The sequence below is a fragment of the Myotis myotis genome, unplaced genomic scaffold, assembly GCF_014108235.1.
Source record: "Myotis myotis isolate mMyoMyo1 unplaced genomic scaffold, mMyoMyo1.p scaffold_m19_p_1, whole genome shotgun sequence".
Lineage (NCBI taxonomy): Eukaryota > Metazoa > Chordata > Mammalia > Chiroptera > Vespertilionidae > Myotis > Myotis myotis.
The window spans coordinates 98,769,374-98,790,367 of NW_023416313.1; the positions used below are offsets into that span (position 1 = coordinate 98,769,374).

The following is a 20,994-nucleotide window of genomic DNA, read 5'->3' on the forward strand; positions in this document are numbered from 1 at the left end:
GCGAGCGGCGGTTTGCCAACCATGGAAAAGGATACTATCTCAGGGGCCCCTCAGTATGCAGGGGTCTCCCTATTACACTCCTCTAAGGCACCCACTGCTGTTTTAATGATCCTAATCACAGCTCATAATTCTATACTATATTCATTTGTGTGGTTTTTGGTTTGATGTATCTTTCTCCCTAATCAGACTGCAAGCTCCGCTAGGGAAAGGGACCATGCCTGCTTTATCCACCACCACATCCGAAGCATCCTGTGCCTGGCCCCCAGCCCATATTAAGTTATCTTGGGCAAATACCTTCAGGATGGTCAAATAAATGGATTGATAGTAGTCAGAGTTGTATGCATAATTTGAAGGCTAAGGAAAATGATGTACACGTTTTTGAGCATTTACTATATCAGGCATGGTGTCAAGTGCTTTACATCCATTTCCATGTCATTGTACATATCATGACAATAACACTATGAGGGAAGGACTAGAGATGTGGAAGCTGGTGGCTGGAGTGGTTAAGTAGGATGCACATGTCCACAAGTCTCCATAGCTAGCCTGACTCCATAAGCCCTTGCTTTTTTGCTGTAGTTAGTCTTTATCGGAGGATATTTTTCCATTGATTTTTAGATAGAGTGGAAGGGAAGGAGGGAGAGAAGCATTGATGTGAGAGAGATACATTGATTGATTGATTGATTGATTGATTGATTAGCTGCCTCCCACCCGTGCCCGACGAGGGCCAGATTGAACCTGCAACCCTAGTACTTGCCCTTGACTGGGAATCGAACCTGAGACCCTCCCGTGCTCTGGCTGACGCTCTAGCTACTGAGAAACACTGATCAGGTCCTTACTATTGTAATCGGTTTTGTTCCAGCTCCAATTTTTCAAGTTCATAAAGCAATAGCTATTAGGAAGTTGCTATTGCAAAAGGCCCTATTTCGTGGCTACTATAATAATCAAAGGCCAGATTCACTTTGCATTCTTTTTGGAGAGAACTGTTGATCTCCTGTGCCTGCATGCCTCCTACCAGAGACAACATCTTTTAAAAATAAAGTCTGCTCACACACACAATGGTTAAACTATTCAATAACGCGTTCATTGCACATAATAACTTCAAAAGAAGAAAACATGATAATATAACATCTTCCAAAGGAGTTCTTTTCTTTTTGACATTATAGTGTGAGATTTCTTTTTTAGACCCATCAGAAGTGAAAATATCAATTTCCTTTTCCACTGAGAAATCTAATAATGGAATACAAACCAGACTTCATTTGAGCACACTTAAGCAATTAAATCTGGTTTCTGTTAACAGCATCTTGTAAGCTCTCATTTTAAATCAACCTTTCTTTAAAATCTCTTCCATGAAACAGCACCTATCTGAATAAGTTGCTCCAGCCAACGGAGAGGTGCACGAATCTGCAAGATGGCTTCCAGACGCTCTCTAATAAGACGAAAAGGTAAGTTCTACACTTTTATATTCTAAATATTTTATAGCATGCTTGAAATCATCCGGAAACTAAGACTGTGTTCAGGCCTGACCTTGAGCTTGGATGCTCCCGTGGGTGAGGAGGACGGGCCAGGAGCTGGGCAGTGTGGCCCAGGGTCAGACCCCGGCGGCAGGGACTCATCCTGCCCTGGGTCACATTCAGTAAGAACTGTGCAGTTCTGCAGGCTAAACTTCATAGGCCCTCAGTCTTTTTGAGAACCCTGTAAACATTCTGGACCTGATTTTAGAAAAATGCTCACTTATATTAAAGTGCTTGCAATCCCAAAGGATTTACCCCAAATCTCGGCTGTGGCACACTTCCCCACACCTGCTCACAATCCTGTATTTCTAGAGCGTTCTTGACACCATCTTCTCCAAACTGGGGAAAAGGAGATCTAAAAGCTACAGAGCTTCAGACATAGAAGCGCCGCGGTGGCCTGGAGTCAGAGGGCAGCGGCCCTGCCTTGCTCCTGTCATGTGGGAAGAAGCAGAGGCTGACGTTGCTGGCCCAGAAGGTGCCTTTGGGGTGGAGCCTGTGGTTCCACCTGTGATATCCCTTAAAAAACTCACCAAAGTTGCATTTTGCTGTGGGCTTGTCGGACAAAGGTGGAAGGTTATTGAGCAGGTTTCCTCAAGCCTGTTCATGCAAGGGGCCCAGTGACCTTCCCTCCTCCATATTGTTATGTATTTTCTCTTTTCCCCCCTGAAAATCTCTCTCTCTCTCTCTCTCTCTCTCTCTCTCTCTCTCTCTCTCTCTCTCTCACACACACACACACACACACACACACACACACACTTCTTCCTCTTTTAAATATAAACATAGTGTTTGTGGGCGGAAGGAGTTAAAAAGGCTGCCTGAAATCCATTCCCTCCCTTCCCTGGGGGTGTGGGAGGTTGTGTGTAGGCAACCTGGTCTAATCTCTTTTTAACTGCACCTCTGGGTTAGGGGCTAATGATATCTGCTGGGAGAAAGTGTCCTTACTGGTTGAGAGCCCCTAACAGGCTGTTCTCTGGTTTAGGGATTATTTACAGTAAATGGGACCCAGGATTTATGAGGCAGGTCTCCCTGGAGAGTGGCTCCTAAGCCAGCGGTTCTCAATCTGTGGGTCGTGACCCCTTTGGCGGTCGAACGACCCTTTCACAGGGGCCGCCTAAGACCATCATGCATATCAGATGTTTACATTACTATTCATAACAGTAGCAACATTACAGTTATGAAGCAGCAACGAAAATAATTTTATGGTTGAGTCACAACATGAGGAACTGTATTTAAAGGGCCAGAAGGTTGAGAACCACTGTCCTGAGCCATCCAAGTCCCTGGGTAGAAGGGAACTGTGCCGTAGTTTAAATGTTCCTGCTGTGCCAGGGACCCCACGGACCCACTCCGAGACCTCGCCTACTGTTCGAAACCAAGGTGCATGCCCAGTGCAGGAAGACAGGACCACGGAGCATCCTTGCTATCCCAGGTTCCTCTCTGCTTTGTCTGAGACTCTTGACTGACTGGATCCTTGACATGAGTAGGAAAGCTTGATACTAGGCGAGATCTCTGGTATGAATTAGTCTGGTTGGACACTCCAATCCGGTACGATAGCTCAGTTTATTACAAAAGGATAGCCCTCTTCAAATTTTTGTTTCCTTTTCCTTAAATTCCAGCTGATGGGCCCTAAGCTTCCCAGAGAAATGGCCTGTGCTGAGGACCTTCCACTTGCCACACCTGACCCACTTTTCTCTCTTCACTGTGGTTTTGTCTGGGTCATTCTTTGCTCTGGGAGGCCAACCTACGAGGACTTCAATCTTTAGGCTCCTTTGTGACCTGGTTTTCCTTGGATTTGACCCAGAGAGGAGCACTAGAAATTGATCAGAGAAAGAAAATAAGGAAAGAAGCTTTCTTATTGTGATGTTCCTCCAGTCAGCTACATCCTTGACTGAAGGAAGCTGTTGCATCCTGAATGAAAGCCTTGACTTTTGTTAGAACCCCTCCCCCCTCCCCTCCTCTCCCCTCCCCTCCCCTCCCCTCCCCTCCCCTCCCCTCCCCTCCCCTCCCATCCCCTCCCATCCCCTCCCCTCCCCTCTCCTCCCTTTCCCTCCTCTCCTCTTCCCTGGATTCTTTAGCTTAGGTATAGGCTATAAATAGTCCCCTGATACTGTACATGGATTTTCCTACATTTGGCCCACACCTTTAGGGAATACCCCTTCTTTAAGCTTTTCTGAAATGACACAATTTGGGCCCTCATTCCTGCCAGGACCCTCGCTTACCGCAGATGGCAAGAATGAACACTTGCCAACGCTTCTTTTCTCAAACAATAAATTCATTGGTTTTGGGGCGGACGTAAAGTAGCTCATGCATTATATATGGGGCTACACATCTGTTTTGATCATGTTGGAGCCATTTGTTTTTGTTTCTTGAGCTCTTTCTGAAACTTCCCTTGAGGGACTCAAATTCGAAACCTCTTGCAGATAAATGGCATCACGCCTCATGAAGAGTAGAACTTGGAAAAACTGGTCCTTGCTCTACCATCGCCTATGACAAGCCAGTTGTACTCCTTGCCCAACATGTGAATCGGTGTGTGAAAGTTGCCTTTGACTCTTCACCTCTCTTTCTGACATGAATTATTTTTGCACCTCAAAGTGACAAAAGTCCTCAACGTAAGGTTGGCCCATAGCTGTGCCTTGGAGCAAAGCACTTGGGTCAGCATGAGGGGAAGAGGGGGAATTCTTGCATCCTGGAAGGTGTTCTTTTCTAAGGCAGAGAATTTGACAACTCTTTTATGTGCATCCACAGAAGTGGTTAACTGTAGGATGCTAATGAAAAGGCCTATGCATGTGCTCTCATGTTTGCTCTCTCGCTTTTTTTTCTGTTGTTTTGTGTTTGGTACTAAGACCTTTTCTGGGCTATTCTTTAGGGGACGGCTTTCCAGTACACAGATAGTTTTCACCTGCTCATGTAATTAGCCTGCACTGGTATTCTGTTCGGCAAAGGTCAGAGAGAGCAGGCACGGATTGTCCATTGTGGTGAATGTTATTTTGCACACAGGAGACTAATTTTTTCAGTCGTATTGTCTATTATCAGGAATTGTGCGTTCTGCGACCACTGCTATTACAGACTTACAGGGAACAATCAGGAAAGCTATTCAGTGTGTGGTGATAAAAAGTAATTTCATTTTCTTAGAAATAATTATTTAGCTCTATTTTTGTCATGGTCTGTTGAAGTCTTAGAATGTTCTCTTTCTTCAGCCAATTTGTCCTCTTCAGATTGCTAACATAGAACTTAGGGAGTCAGAGTTGTAGTGGGAGAGGAACAGTGCTCCTTTTCTCCACTGGCCTTAACTATATTTTTGAACCAACAGTTGCCATTCTGAGGAATAGGATGGTGTGTATCACAATTTTTTATTTTCTGTTTAAGGAGACGATGAACTCCAAAGGGCTTATTCACAATTATTCTCTCCCTGGTGTCAATCACAGACACAGCATATAGTTGTTGCTCATTAAATATTTGTTGAATAAACTAATAGATGAATAAATATACTTCTTAAGCCTTCAATGCATTTTTTCTCTACCATCTCTAATTTCTAGCTCTAAAATAAGTATCCTGAAATCTATAAACTTCTATTCCTTTTTTGAAACTACTTTGTAACTTCTGTCTTTCTCATACTTTGAATCTTCAGGTTTTCATTGTTTCCCTACCTTATCCTTTCCCCTAGAATGTTTCTCTGGGTTTCTTCAGCCCAATCTTTTTCACCAGTTATCTCACAGATAAAATATGATACTGTGGCCCTAACAGGTTTGGCTCAGTGAATAGAGCGTCAGCCTGCGGACTCAAGGGTCCCAGGTTCGATTCCCGTAAGGGCATGTACCTTGGTTGTGGGCACATCCCCAGTAGGGAGTGTGCAGGAGGCAGCTGATCAATGTTTCTCTCTCATCGATGTTTCTAACTCTCTATCCTTCTCCCTTGCTCTCTGTAAAAAAATCAATAAAATATATTAAAATAAAATATGCTAGGTAAGCCACCTTAGCACTGATTATTTTCAGCATAGCAAAGATTATTTGTAATTTTTTTCTGACTATATATTTAGCAAAATGATAATTTTCTGGATAACCAAGCTATCTATCTTAGTCCACATTGCTTCAGACCAATGAACTGATTTTTCTTTTTTCTTTTTTTTTTTTTAGTTGCTATTTTTTTTTTTATTATTAGTTAAGGTATTACAAATGTGTCCTCATCCCCCCCATTAACCCCCCCCCCCCCGCCCCGCACACTCATGCTCCCATCCCCCTGTTGTCCATGTCCATTGGTTTGACTTATATTCTTGTATACAAGTCCTTCGGTTGATCTCTTCCCCTTACCCCCGCCCTCCCCTACTTTCTTGGTTTTTCTTTTAAAAAATATAATTATAATTTATTTCAGAAAAGAAGGGAGAGAGAGAGATAGAAACATCAATGATGAGAGAGAATCATAGGTCAGCTGCCTTCTGCATGCCCCCTATTGGGAATTGAGCCCCCAACCCAAGCATGTGCCCTGACCAGGAATCGAACCATGACTTCCTTGTTAATAGATAGATGCTCAACCACTGAGCCACACCAGCCAGGCCAATGAACTGCTTTTTCTAAGAGCAGATATTTTTAGGGGGTGACTCAGGAAATGAACTCATTTCTCCCCTCCTGGGTTTTTCTGCTCTGTGTCTGTGCCTTTTTCTTCTTTGTGCTGCTCTTCTGTTTTCCCAGATGATCTTAGATCCTGAGAATATTTACAATTATACTTGTTTGATGTCTGCCATTTGGTAAGGGTAGATGAACTGCTCTACCAAAATCTTCTAAAACTCAATGTTATAACACAAAATTTTATTCTCTCTCATACAACATTCAATATAGATATTCCTTCTCGATTAGGCAACTCTCCTAATATTGACTTAGGGATTCTGGTTCCTTCCATCTTACATGGTAGCCATCTTCAGCAGATGATACCAGACTTGCGAGCAAATATGCAGATGCTATGGAGAAAGCACACACAGCTTCGAGGAGACACACATCACATCCATTGTTTGGAACAGGCCCACCTAGGTGTTTGTGGTCATGTGACTGGTTTTGGCCAATAGATGTGAGTGGAGTTTGTGTGCGGTTGGCATCGGGAAACATAGTGCCTGGCTGGGAAGCTGCTTAAAGCAACAATTATCCTATCGAATAAAAGAGTGATATGCAAATTAACTGTCACTCCATCACAAAGATGGCAGCACCCAGGCCCCTGAGCTTGCCAGAGTCCCCCAGTCCTGGGGGGGCAGCCACTGAGAGCGGGCAGCATGAGCAGCCAGGGCCAGACACTTGCTTCAAGGCAAGCGTCCCACCCCGGCCCCGAGGGCCTCTGGGCAGTGTGCACATGTGGCCTTCTACATGGAAGTTCGGCAAGCATGTCCCTCCCGGGCAACCCTTAGGCTTGCTGCTTAGGTTGTCTTTCCTCCTGTGTCTGGAGGGAGGCTGAGGACCCACAGTTGCTCAGTGTTTCTGTCCCTGGGACCACAGCACCACAGGCTACAGGGCACTGGCACCCTCCAGAGCTGGGCGCTGCCGTGGGGAGCAGTGCCCACTCTCTGGGATCCACCTGCACCTGGCATGTTCAGGGGAGGCAGCTGGGAGCAGACAGATCCTGGGCTCGAGGATTAGGGGGTGGGGTAGGGAGTAAGTGGGAGGAGAGGAGGTCAGGGTGATTCATTCCAATGGATCTCACTCCAAGGCTTCATTCAAATGCAGAAAGCTCTCCCGTGATGTCAGAGCCTTGGACCTTGCCTCGGGCTTCTCTGGCTCCCCCACCCTTAGGCCACAGCTCACCACCTTCAGGGAGGGAGGATGTTTGAGAAACCAGCATGTCTGGTTGGAAAAGAGTGCGGGAGCATCCCTCTGTTTGCTTCTGTCTATTTTCTCTTTGTAAATCCCATTTCCGGTTTTCTACACTCTTTCTAAGGGTAACCTGGCTTTTGACAGCAAAAACAGACTCCTCTACAGTTTCACAGAAGACCTCATGGACTGATTCTGTTGTTTTGCCCTCAGAAGCCAGCAGGCATATATGTCATGTTCATGTAAAAGCATTCAAACCTGTAGAGAACTTTTATGAGTTTACTTGAGCCAAACTGTCCACACTTGCCGGGAAGCAGAATCTCAAGGGGTTGGGACAATGATCTGGAGAGTGGCTGTTTTTTCGCTTTGTTTTATTCATTCTTCTTCTTCTTTTTTTAAAATTTAATATATTTTCATTGATTTCTGAGAGGAAGGGAGTGGGAGAGAGAGACAGAAACATCATTGATGAGAGAGAATCACTGGTCGGCTGCCTTCTGCATGCCCCCAACTGGGGATCAAGCCTACAACAAGGCAAGCATCCCGCCCTGGCCGAGGAGAGCCTCTGGGCCTCAGAGAGCCTCTGGGCAATGGGCACAGAGCGGCCAGGCCCCACAGAGATCAGAGAACCATGGGGAGTGGGCCTAAGCTGTCAGGGCTCCTGGATTGGAGAGGGCTCCCTTGAGGGCTCCCAGATTGGAGAGGGTGCAGGTCGGGCTGAGGGACCCATCCCAGTGCACAAATTTCTTGCACTAGGCCTCTGGTATACTATCAAATGAAGCACCAATCAGCAGTGGTGAACCAGATTCATCTGCCGCATATATAGGGTGTCCAAAAAAATGTAACACACTATAAGAGCTGATAGCTCAATTTTTAAAATGAAATGTATTTAAAAAAATATGTTTATTGATTTGAGAGAGGAAGAGAGGGAGAGAGATAGAAACATCAATGATGAGAATCATTGATTGGCTGCCTCCTGCACGCCCCCTACCTGGGTACTGGGCTCGCAACTTAGGCATGTGCCCTTGACTGGAATTGAACCTGGGACCCTTCAGTCCACAGGCCAATGCTCTATCAACTGAGCCAAACCGGCTAAGGCTGGCAAGTATTTTAATAAACATTGCCTTTAAAATTATTCAGAGTGTTTAATAAACACTGCTTTTATAATTATTCATTTTTGAGGACACCCTATATTAAATAACTCCACCATTCTCATCATTCTATTGACTATAGGCCACCAAAATGTTTTTTAAAGGTGGGAGAAAACATTTTTTCTTAAACAACAGCAATCTCATATCTTTTTAAAAAATATTTATTGTTGAAAGTATTACAGATGTCCCCCTTCGTTCCCACACCAGCACTGACTCATCATAAACACATGACTTCCGGGAAAGTGGAGCTGACATTTCACAGGACAGTCAACCAGAGACAACTTGTCATGACATTAGAGAACTGATTTGAGCTTGAGAGGGATTACAGTGAAATGCCATTGGAACTCAAGAAATTCCCCCAGAGATCTATTCGTTTCAAAAGCAAAAGGAAATAAAAATCAGTAGTACAAATTCTCATAAAACTAGGAAAACCCTCTCGTTTTATGATACCTTGAGCTTACATAAAGATTGAGTTTTAGCCCTAACCGGTTTGGCTCAGTGGATAGAGCATCGCCCTGTGGACTGAAGGGTCCCAGGTTCGATTCTGGTCAAGGGCATGTACCTTGGTTGCAGGCACATCCCTAGTGGGGGGTGTGCAGGAGGCAGCTGATCGATGTTTCTCTCTCATCGATGTTCCTAACTCTCTATCCCTCTCCCTTCCTCTCTGTAAAAAAATCAATAAAATATATTTTAAAAAAAGATTGAGTTTTAGTTTTTCTTCCCTTTTCTCTAAATTAAATACAGTTCAGTTTGTTTTTATTTAGTACATTTCTGACTTTATAGCCAAAGCTTTAAAATAAAGAGAAGAAACGTTTAATGACATGGAGTTAGACACATGCTAACCCCAGGGAGAATCTTCTAGGTACACTACTCCTTTTAAAAGTTTAAAACAGGAAATCTTCTATTTCAAAGATCCTGAACTTCTTGGGGTAGCCTAATTATCACTAAGGAAGGAAGGAATATCCAGCCATACAAAATCTTTCTCCCTTTTGGAAATGTTTTACCATCTCTGTCTCTTTCTCATTCTCTCTCTCTCATGCACACACTAATTAAATTGGGGAATTCCCAGGAGCATACAGATAATGTTATTTATTTTGACAAGAATTTGCAGTTTGTTAAAGGAAAGATAAGTATGGCATTTATAAACAATCGTAATTATAATGCATCTCAACAGATGCACGAAGCAGATTTTTCTTCACGGCTGAAATATGGCCTCATGAGTTCCCCATATCTGGGTCTTGCACACCAGGCTGGGTTAGTTATATATGGAAAGGGATGATAACTCATGACCAGACCACGTTCTTCTTTTTTGACACCAAATGGACAAGGGAGTTACTAAAAATGGAGGGGAAGAGAGAAGCAATTCACACTGTGAACATGATCTGCCTTGTGAATGGCCTCTCTGGCAAAATTAAATGAGGCAAGGAAAGATGCTGTCTGTTAAATGAAAGGTGATAAACAAAATTCATCAGGTAGATGTGGATGCCTCCCGAGATGCTGTAACCCAGCAGAGTACAGGTGAGACATACGCCCTCCGCATAAACAGTGTGCCACTACAACCTGGACTCACTGAGGGCCCATTCCCTGTCTCAGCGCCAGAGCATAAAAAACAAAGATTCCAGGTGGGAGCAAATACATTGTTTATCTGTTAGTGAGAATGGGGAGCTCACACTAAAGAAAGGTACCAAAAAGGCCCTTTTGAATTTACTGATTAATCCCTAAAGGTACATGAAAACACATGTTCACATAAACAGGATTCAAAATACAAGGAGGCAAGATAATTGAAGTAATATCTGTTTTTTAGGGTAATTGTTAAGGATTTAATTAGATAATGCATGAATGCGTTTACCATGAAGTAGCAATAACCAGTAACTGCTAAGAATGCCTATACCATAACATTTGGAAATTTGTGGTCTTTATGATTTGAGCAAAGAACCCCCTCCCTCCCCCAGCAGGCTGGTAAATTGTTTAAACAAACAGCTAAAGTCAAATACTGACCTCAGATTCCAGTGAACTAAATTTTATAAAAGCCCTATTTATGGGTTTGCACAGGCATCTTTCTGTCAAACATTATCCTGCCTCAACAACATTTTAAGTGGCAGGAAAGGCCACAGCAGCGCCTTGCTCACCATTGCTATTCTTCCCTTTTCCCTTGTCTACCAGAGGGGCACACCCTGGCTGAAGCTGAAGCTCATCTGAGCTTGGCTCCTGGAGGTGATGGGCGTGACCCTGGGGGAAGGGTGTAAGACAGGAAGCCAAGCTCCCCTGGTTCTGCCAGAACTGTGCATGATAAGCAGCACCGCCACATCAGACAGCAGGCCAAGGTGTGAATTTAGCATTCAGGATCATGCTAATGTGTAAGGTAATACAGGGAGATGGTATAGTCAGGGTTACCCTGTGTTAGGTGCACAATCACCATTGGTTCACCTGCCAGCACTTTCGGAAGGATCAGTTTATTGTCAGGGCCTTGTTTGGGGTGGCAGTAGGGGACTGATTTGTTCTGATCTCAAAAAGAAAAGCAAGTAATATCTGGAGAGCTCCCAGGAACCCAGACCTTTGTGTGAGCACCATGGCTAAGGATGACCAAAGGGTAAACGTCCCTTTAGGGGCACAAAACCCTGGACACAAAAGGTTGGTGAGGGTCATGAGTTCGCCTTCTCCATTGATTAGCCTGGACTCAAGCCAGCCTACTTTGACAGCCTTTCATTTTATTTATAAACTAGTGGCCCGGTGCACGAAATTCGTGCACATTAAAAGGGAATTAATTAATGAAAATATTTTAATATTGCTATTTGCCCTTTCTCTATAATAGAAGTGTGAGAAATGAAAGGAAATTAGTAAAATGTATATGAAAATAATATATAAATTTATTCATAAATAAACAGTAACAAAAGGATATAACAACAGAGGCATGATATAAAAACAACAAAAACATGATATGAAAATGACAAAAACATGATATAAAAACAACCAAAACATGATATAAAAACAATGATGCAAACAATGACTGATAAAGTGATTAAACTTATTCTAATATCTCCCTGTATACCACATTAAGAGTGAAAACACTTTCAGATTGCTTGACTAATTTCCCTTGTGTTGAAGTATTTAGAACTTTAATGTCACATGCTCTTCGAACTCGAGAGAAAGGAACATATAACTGATCATGTGTGAAAACGGGTTCAGGTAGTAATATTCCTACTCTGTCTAGAATTTGTCCTTGTTATTTATTAATAGTCAACACAAATGCTGGCATCACAGGAAACTGTTGTTGAATCAATTTAAATGGGAGGCCAGTGCCAGATGGGGACAAATCAGTTCTTGGAATCAGAACAACCTCTCCCTCTGCAGATCCTGTTAATACTTCAGCTTCGATAATGTTAGGTCGTAATCTTTTGATAATAAATCTGGTACCATTACAAAGACCCCATTTACTACTGAGATTTCTCAATAGCATGATGATTGCACCCACTTTCTTTCTTTTTTATTTATTTATTTATTGCTTAAAGTATTACAAAGGGTATTACATATGTGTCCATTTTATCCCCCCGCCCTAGACAGTCCCCTAGCCTCCCCTATCCCCCAGTGTCTTATGTCCATTGGTTATGCTTATATGCATGCATACAAGTCCTTTAGTTGATCTCTTACCCCCCTACCTCCTGCCTCCCAACCCTCCCCGGCCTTCCTGCTGCAGTTTGACAATCTGTTTGAGGCAGCTCTGCCTCTGTATCTATTATTGTTCAAAAGTTTATAATGGTCTCTATTATCCATGAATGAGTGAGATCATGTGGTATTTTTCCTTCATTGACTGGCTTATTTCACTTACCATAATGCTCTCCAGTTCCATCCATGCCATTGCAAATGGTAAGAGTTCCTTCCTTTTTAGAGCAGCATAGTATTCCATCGTGTAGATGTACCACAGTTTTCTAATCCATTCATCTACTGATGGGCACTTAGGCTGTTTCCAGATCTTAGCTATGGTGAATTGTGCTGCTATGAACATAGGGGTGCATATATCCTTTCCGATTGGTGTTTCTGGTTTCTTGGGATATATTCCTAGAAGTGGGATCACAGGGTCAAATGGGAGTTCCATTTTCAGTTTTTTAAGGAAACTCCATACTGTCTTCCATAGTGGCTGCACCAATCTGCATTCCCACCAGCAGGATTGCACCCACTTTCAATTTTAATTTATTACATGGCATTTCTGAAGGAGTAATACTATTAAGAAATTTGATGAGAAAATTTTCCTTTTCAGCATCATCTGCTGAATCAATGGAATCATCACTCAAATATGTGTGAAAATCTCCATCGAGTATACCTAAAATTTCTTCATTTAATTTTTGAACGTGCTCAATTTTTGGACAAAAAATTGCAAGTTTAGATATGTTTTTAATATCATCTATAGATATACTATTTCCAAAGGTAGCTTCAATAATAGACCTATTACAAATCATTTCACAGTGGATTTCAATAATATCCATTTCTAAATGAAAACTGCTATCAAGTTTGCCATCTCCAAGTTATACTAACCATTCACTATACGCAGAATCCTCTGATCTCATTTTTGTTGTAAGAGACAACTTTCTGAAACATCCCCAAACATTGCAGTACTTTAAACTCATTTGTACTCTAGCCGATCGCATAGCATGCGGTACAATACTGAGACGTTGCCGAAAATCCCCTCCGAGGAGAACTTTCCCACCAACTACAACATTCAAATTCATAATTTCTCTTAGTAATCTGTCTATAGTGTTTATAGCATGACTGGATGCCATGGTGCATTCATCAATAATGAGAAGTTGGGCCTTTTTAATAGTTTTAGCAACTTCACTGTTTATATAGAGTCTAGAAATTGAAGTTTCATTTAGTGGAATGGATAATTTATATTGGGAATGCAAGGTGCTTCCACTGAGAATTAAATTTGCAGCAATTCCTGTAGACTCTGTGGGTAAAACAATACCACCACGACCTCTACTATAATGTATTAAAACTGTATAAAGATATGTCTCCATACTCTGAGGGCCGGTTCCTGCCTCAAACCTCACCCTCCTGGGAAACAGCTCAGGAAGAGCGTAGCCCTTGGCAACATGACCCAGGACTCAATGCGTCCATGCACAGAAAACCAGTTCCTGCCTCAAACCTCGCTGCCCTTACTGGAAACAGCTTGAGGGGGGGAGGGGCATAGCTGTTGCTAAGAGGACCCAGAACTCATTGTGGCCACACTTTGAGGGTGGGTTCCTGCCTGAAACCTCGCTGCCCTCAAGGGAAACAGCTCGGGGAGGGCACAGCCGTTTCCAGGATGACCCCTGCAGGACTGACTTCCTTCGGGTTGGTTGAGCCTCAGTCGTGACATTACACCCAGGGTTTTTATATCAATAGATGGGTAATTATGGAGGAGGATCAAGGCTCAGACTTTCTTCTAGCAGCTTTTCTTTGCTTAAGCAAAGGGAAGAATAAGAAGAGTGTCATATAAAGCTAAATGTCACCATAGGGAACACTGCTATTTTTTATGTGAGGCCACTCTTAAATACAAGCAAAACCAAGCAAGCTTGCTCCCTGGGTTGCTTGGGACAGGAAACAGGTAGTTTACATCCAGGAGCAAACTCAGGCTGCAGAGTCTGGAAAACTTGAGTGTGAGTCCTGGCTACACTGTTTATTGGCAGCAGGAGCCTGGGCAATGCACTTCTCATATCTGACCTCACCTTCTTCTATAAATGTAGGATGCTTGAGAGATGAAATACAGGGTGGGGCAAAAGTAGGCTTACAGTTGTGAGTACAGTTTATTCTGTATTATTATTTATTAATTATTGTATTATTTTCCATTTGAACAACTGTAAGCCTACTTTTGTCCCATCCTGTATTTATAAAGGCTGTAAAACTACACATATCACTCAATAAGCCTTTGATAAATGGTACCTATTTTATGTTTGCATTAAGGCTAAAGGGTATTAAACAGCAAAGTTTTCAAGTTCTAAACAAGTCAGGATAATGGAGAGAAAAATGAATTCAGAGCTAGTTAGAATCACAGCATGTGAGTACAGGTAGGAATCTTAGAGCCCATCCGAACTATTTATGCATAGCAGTGAAGGAACTGTGTGTGTGGCAGCAGAATGAAAACCAAGAAAAGCTGTCCCTTGAATTTTACTTTTTTGAAAATGTTTTCAAACAAAGTTTTACAATATAATTGAAGGAGTTTATTGAAGAAAACCAGAAATATATATATATTAGAGGCCTGGTGCACAAAAATTTGTGCACTTGTGGGGGGGGGGGGTCCCTCAGCCTGGCCGGTGCCCTCTCGCAGTCTGGGACCCCTTGGGGGATGACCACTTGCTGGCTTAGGCCCACTCCCCGGGGGATTGGGCCTAAGCTGGCAGTCAGACATACCTCTGGCAGCCCAGGAGCCCTAGGGGTATGTCCACTTGCCAGCGGGGACCAGGCCTAAGCTGCAGTCGAACATCCTTAGCGCTGCTGAGGAGGCGAGAGAGGCTCTCACCACCACCGCTGTACTGATAGCCATCAGCCTGGCTTGTGGCTGAGCAGAGCTCCCCCTTGGGAGCGCACTGACCACCAGGGCCAGCTCCTGCATTGAGCATCTGCCCCCTGGTGGTTAGTGTGTGTCATAGTGACTAGTCATTCCCAGTCATTCTGCTGTTAGGGTCAATTTGCATATTACTCTTTTATTATATAGGAGTGCCTGGCCATCCTGGGTGAGGGGCTGATGGCTGTTTGTGGGCTGGCCAAGCCCCCCAGCAGGGACCCTCACCCCATGAGGGCGTTGCTAGCCTGAGTGAGGGGCTGATGGTTGTTTGCAGGCTGGCCACAGCCCCTTCAGAGTGGGGATCCCCGCTGGGGTGCCTGGCCAGCCTGGGTGAGGGGCTGAGGCCGTTTTCAGGCTGGCTAAGCCCCCCAGTGGGGACCCTCACCCCATGATGGTGTGGCCAGCCTGAGTGAGGACTGATGGCTGTTTGCAGGCTGGTCAAGCCCCCCAGCGGGGACCCTCACCCCATGAGGGTGTGGTCATTCTGGGTGAGTGGCTGATGGTTGTTTGCAGGTTGGCCACAGCCCCCAGCCACCCAAGCTCCCAGTGGAGGCTGGCTGGAAGCAGGTATCTGGGATTTATTTGTCTTTTATAATTGAAACTTTTTGCCATGAGTGGAAGCCGCAACTGGCTCAGGGCAGGTGGGAAGCTTGGCTTCCTCCATCACCGGGCAACCAAACCTCCTGCTTGCTCCAGCTCCATGGCTGCCGGCTGTCATCTTGGTTGGGTTAATTTGCATATAGTCACTCTGATTGGCTGGTGGGCATGGCTTGGGTGTAGCGAAGGTACGGTCAATTAGCATCTTTATCTTTTATTAGTGTATATATATATTTTAGGTCACTGAACATGAAACAAGAATCATCTTTCAAAGATCAGGGAAAAGGTGTTTGTCTTTGATTTTTCTCACCTTGCAAAGGGCCCCTCAGTTGTTGGGCTGTGTCTCAGAAACAGCAAACACGTGAGACACACTGAGTAACCCTTACACTCGCTGCAGCTGTCTATTTTGCTAGAAAGGAGAGGGGAGTGAAGGATGGAGGGGTAGATTATGAAATTAGGGATCATGCCCTCTCCTATTTCCTAGCCCTCTCCCCAAAACTCCAAGGGTAATGATTACATGGAAGTCATCCCCAAGAATAGAGAAGGACCCTCACCGGAATATTTATTTTTAAGGCAACCGGAATAAATTTCATTGTACTTCCCAGAGGAGAGCAAGAATTAATTATATAAGGTGGTCACCAAGTCTGGAAACCAAGCAAATCCTTAATTAGTGATTTATTGATATTATATTACAATAAATGACAAAATAGTATTATATGTATTTTTAGACTTTATGACCACCCTATAGAATCTTTGGACTAGAAAAAAATTAAGATTTTGTTTTCTCCTTGGCTGTCATCTTTAGTCTAGGCATAGCTAGTGCAACATGTTTCCTCAACCGCAGGCTCTATTCCCTTTATCAACTATTTACTCACAGTAGAGAAACGCTGTCAGCACCAACATTTAGCAGCATTTGCAAAATATATTTCTTTTTGTCTTGAATAAAAGGTAAACTATTCTTTTAGTCCAGTAATTCCACATGGTCTTTTTACATCTATATATATAAAACCCTAAATAACCAGATGACCAGTTGCTATGACATGCACTGACCACCAAGGGGCAGATGCTCAATTCAGGAGCTGCCCCCTGGTGATCTGTGCGCTCACACAGTGGGATTGCTGCTCAGCTGACTGATGTGAGCCCGATAAGGGCTCATGCTGGCGAGTGCAGCTGCTTCGGCGTGAGCCTTTCCTGCCTCCAAGGCAGCGCTACTGAGCAGCAGCAGCAGGTGTAGCGGGGCCGGGATGAGCAGCAGCAGCAGTAGCGGGGCCGGGATGAGCAGCAGCAGCAGTAGCGGGGCCGGGATGAGCAGCAGCAGCAGGTGCAGCGGGGCCGAGATGAGCAGCAGCAGCAGGTGCAGCGGGGCCGGGATGAGCAGCAGCAGTGTGGCGCCTGGCCCAGGCTTGGGCTCGTTGCTGGCTGCCTGCCGCTTTGCACACTACTACATCCCTTGAGGGGTCCTGGATTGCGAAAGGGTGCAGGCCAGGCTGAGAGACCCCACTGGTGTACAAATCTGTGCACTGGGCCTCTAGTTTATACATAAGATATGATCTTTTAACATTTATGTAGGTGAATTTTTCTTACTTTTTGAGGATTTACAAAAGACCATGAGGTTTTTATTTTTCCACACACACAAAAAAAGGAACACCCATGATAGTAAGACCAGCAGTTTAAGTAGACCCTCTAAGAGCTCAGTTCCTGGTGCATGACATGATCTGACATCACCCCCTAGCCCTGAGCTCTGAGAAAGGAAGTTCAGAGGCATAAAAGCAGTAAGTATCTATAGGGAGAAAGGGAGGAAGGAAACAGATGTAAAAAACACAGTCTAATAAAAATAGAAGCCAAATCCTTTCATTCCAGGATGTCTGAAAAGGAGAGATTCTATGGAGCATAAATGCAGAAAGGGAGATGTTGCTCTAACAAAACAATAAATTGTGGATACAGTTTCTCAAAGTCAGAGAAGTGACCATTGTGAGTAATTGGCTTCAACCTCGTTGTCTACAGGGGGCACATAACAGAGAACGTGGGACAAAGCCTGGGCTACATTCCTTGGCATTCTCAGGCCTACTGATGCTATGGTTCAACAGCCCTTAGGGGGTGGGAGAACTAGAGACCACCACCATCATGGGTAAAAAGGCTACCACTATGGCAACAACATGACGGTTAAAAATCCTCTAGAGCTTGGGTTATACTAGTGATGGCGAACCTTTTGAGCTCAGCATGTCAGCATTTTGAAAAACCCTAACTTAACTCTGGTGCTGTGTCACATATAGAAATATTTTTGATATTTGCAACCATAGTAAAACAAAGACTTATATTTTTGATATTTATTTTATATATTTAAATGCCATTTAACAAAGAAAAATCAACCAAAAAAATGAGTTCGCGTGTCACCCCTGACACGCGTGTCATAGGTTCGCCATCACTGGCCATTATACGCTGTTTGAAATCCAGCCTGTCCTCATTTTCTTGTGAAGGGCTTGACGCCTGTGCAGAGGCATCTTCAATATGTTTAGCTGCCCCTTTTTTCGAAAGGCAGAGAGGAGCCTGTTCATGAACTCCTTTGACTCATTAGTTTTCATATCAGTTCACCATTTAAACTAGACGAGACGCTGCAAGCTATCTCAGCTAGCTTCTAACTGGGACACGGCACCACACTACACATACAATTGGAAGAACAACCAACCATGTCTTCCTCGTTCTTCCACTGGACCAGCTCAATATGCTTCTTTGGGCTGAATAAGGGTGATCTTGTTTGAGAAAAGCATGTAAACCTAGGGCCAGATGTTGTTAGTCTCCATTCAGAAAATTGGCGGAGCACTCTTCCGTTCTTGTACAGTTCAAGAGGGCTTTGCACATCCTTGTACTGTCTTAGCCTGGGAGCAACTGCTTCCAGTTCATCATCCTCCTGCTGGACCAACAGTTCAATAGTGACATCATCCAACCCAGGTACAAGAGTTGGCTTGAAGTACAGGTTATATACCCTTCAGCTAGGAGGGTGAATCCAACGTTGGCTGAGATGATCTTTGAGTGTTTCAAACGGAATGTTCAGAGTGATCACTAGCTCCAGGTCACAGATTCTGGCTAGGGCTTCAGCCTGAACTAATGTGCTAGGAAAACCATCTAGTAGGCAGTGCTGATCCTGCCTGTTCTCCAGGCGTGTGATCACATAGCCTGGCTTTGGTGTTCTCCCGTAAGTAGTGGCCGCTGGAGAGATGCTGGAGGCCAAAGTTTTGGTGCCCCTGCCCAAACCCGGCGGCCCAAGGATGAACACATGAGGGAGTTTGGAAGCCATTGCCTCCCTGAGGAGAGGGGCAGCCACTCGGGCAAGCAGATAGCAACGTTGGAGAAAACCCAGGAACTTCGTTTCTGCTGCCCCTGCTCCAGACACCCTCTACTCACGTGGGGCCGCCCCTGTGTTCAGGCACTTATAGCCAAGTGATTCCAGGATTTCAGGGCCCAGCTGTTGACACTTACAACTCTCTCATATCTTCTAAATACGAGGGTAGTTAAAATAGTGTCTCCAGTGACAGGAGAGATTTAGAGATTTCTAAGAAACTGAGTGCAAGCTACAGTCCTACAGCTTCCTGTGCAATTGTTAAGGCATGAAAGGTTCATTTGCATTCAGATAGCTTTTTGATAAGATCCAAATTTTCATAATTTGGAACACTGCCCTTGCATAGGCTAGGTGTGGCTTGAGCCATACATTATGCAGTGTGTATGCTTGATGACCTATTTCATGTAGTAGCATTTCAAATGACCTAGAACAATAGAATTTTCTAAAAGGCGACATCCTAATGGGGTACCATAAAGATGGTAGTTAGAAGGCACCCTTTTGCAGGGTGAAAGGCAAAGTGAATGGAAGGCTGGCCCTACATGCTCTTCACTATTTATTATCTTGGAGAGTACAACATGACCCGAATTACAGCTTGAAAAGAAAAGGTATAAATTATGGCAAAACTTCAGAAAACCCAGATGTGAGCATGGCACTTGACAGCCTGCTGACAAAGCAGGTATTCCTAAGTTTCAGCTTGTCCGTCTGTCAGGAAAAACAATTTTTGGTTATATACAAGATTTTCCAGACATAGAATGATATATGACTTGTTTCTACTCAACTTTAAATCTATGTTATTTTTATTGTTTCTGAAAGGATACTCATACTTTGTCTTCTCACCTCTTACCCTTTAACTTTTTTTTTTTTTTTGGTCAGCTTTTAAGAGTTTCAAATCTAGCATTTCTTCCTGTCCTTGGTATAGAGGTCAGAAAGAAGATGTTAGAGTTCTGAAATGGTGGTGGATTAAGTGAAAGCTACACTGACACTATCCTAGGACCAAACTGGAATTACAGCTAAAATACCGAAAACCATCCCGAATAATCAACTGAAGACTAGATGGAAAGAACCCTGATAACCAAATGGAGAGTGGAGACTTCATAGAGACTGGTAGAAAAGGTGGAGATACAAAAGGGCTGACAGGGCTCCCAAAGGCAACAGCTAAAGTGCTGGAGGTATATCTCAGCTGTGGGGGTTACCACTGAGAACTCTGGGATCTAAACCTCAAGCTGAGCTCCCCAGTCCAAGGCACTGGAACTGAGAGAGTTGCCTGCATAGCATCTGGCTGCAAAAAATCAGCAGGGTTGCTGACTGCCAGGAAGAGATGACTGGAAATGCAGGTAACCTCTTAAAGGGGCAACACATGAAATTTCATGTGTAGTCACCCACTTTGGGCTCCAGCAGGGCAGAGTGGACTAGAGCTGTGTGAGGAGAATCTAGAGTTGGGGGCTCTGGGTTTAGAGCTCAGAAGGCAGACACTCTGGTTCCCTGTGCTGAGTCATTCCCTCACATTGCAGAGGACATCTTTCTCCAGCAGACTTTACCATCTAGGCAGGGTTTGCCTGGGGGGAGGGAGGGAGCAATTGCCCCACCCTATTGTAAAAACTCTCACCCTGCCCTGTGGAGTCTATACCTTGCTTTGGTTGATAGCCTGAGGGTTATTAAGGCTGATAATAACAATAAGACTATAGGCAGATCTGGATATCTAGAGGCTCTAAGTCTTTACTTGATCTACTTCTGGATCAAGGGCTAGGAAAAACAGACCTTGATGCATTTCTTGGTCCTTTTCAAAGGCACCCAGCCCCAGCAGAGGGATCCACAAGCTGTGGATTGCTGATAGCTCCAAACAGTACTCTGGGGCAGTCACAAACAGCACCTGACATCCTGCACTAGAGACTGGGAGTCATTAGAAGATCTAGCTAAAACATAGACACAAACCCAAACAGGCAGCCAAAATGGGAAATCAAAAAACAAGCCGTAAATAAAAGAACAGAGAATTCTCCAGAAGAAGAGCTAAATGATATAAGTAATGTATCAGATATTGAGTTCAGAATAATGATTATAAGGATGCTCAACAGTATGA

At 44.1% G+C, this 20,994-nt stretch overlaps 1 protein-coding gene and 1 pseudogene across 2 annotated transcripts in view; one reads left to right on the forward strand and one right to left on the reverse strand.

Moving 5' to 3' along the window:
• ST8SIA6 (ST8 alpha-N-acetyl-neuraminide alpha-2,8-sialyltransferase 6) overlaps positions 1–20,994 on the forward strand; it is a 178,262-nt gene that overhangs the window by 58,428 nt on the left and 98,840 nt on the right. For both annotated transcript variants that reach the window (XM_036345863.1, XM_036345854.1), the window contains exon 3: positions 1,356–1,442. In XM_036345863.1, coding sequence (XP_036201756.1) covers positions 1,356–1,442 — 87 coding nt within the window. The remainder of the gene's footprint in view (positions 1–1,355; positions 1,443–20,994) is intronic.
• On the reverse strand, positions 18,298–18,905 carry LOC118674289 (annotated as a pseudogene).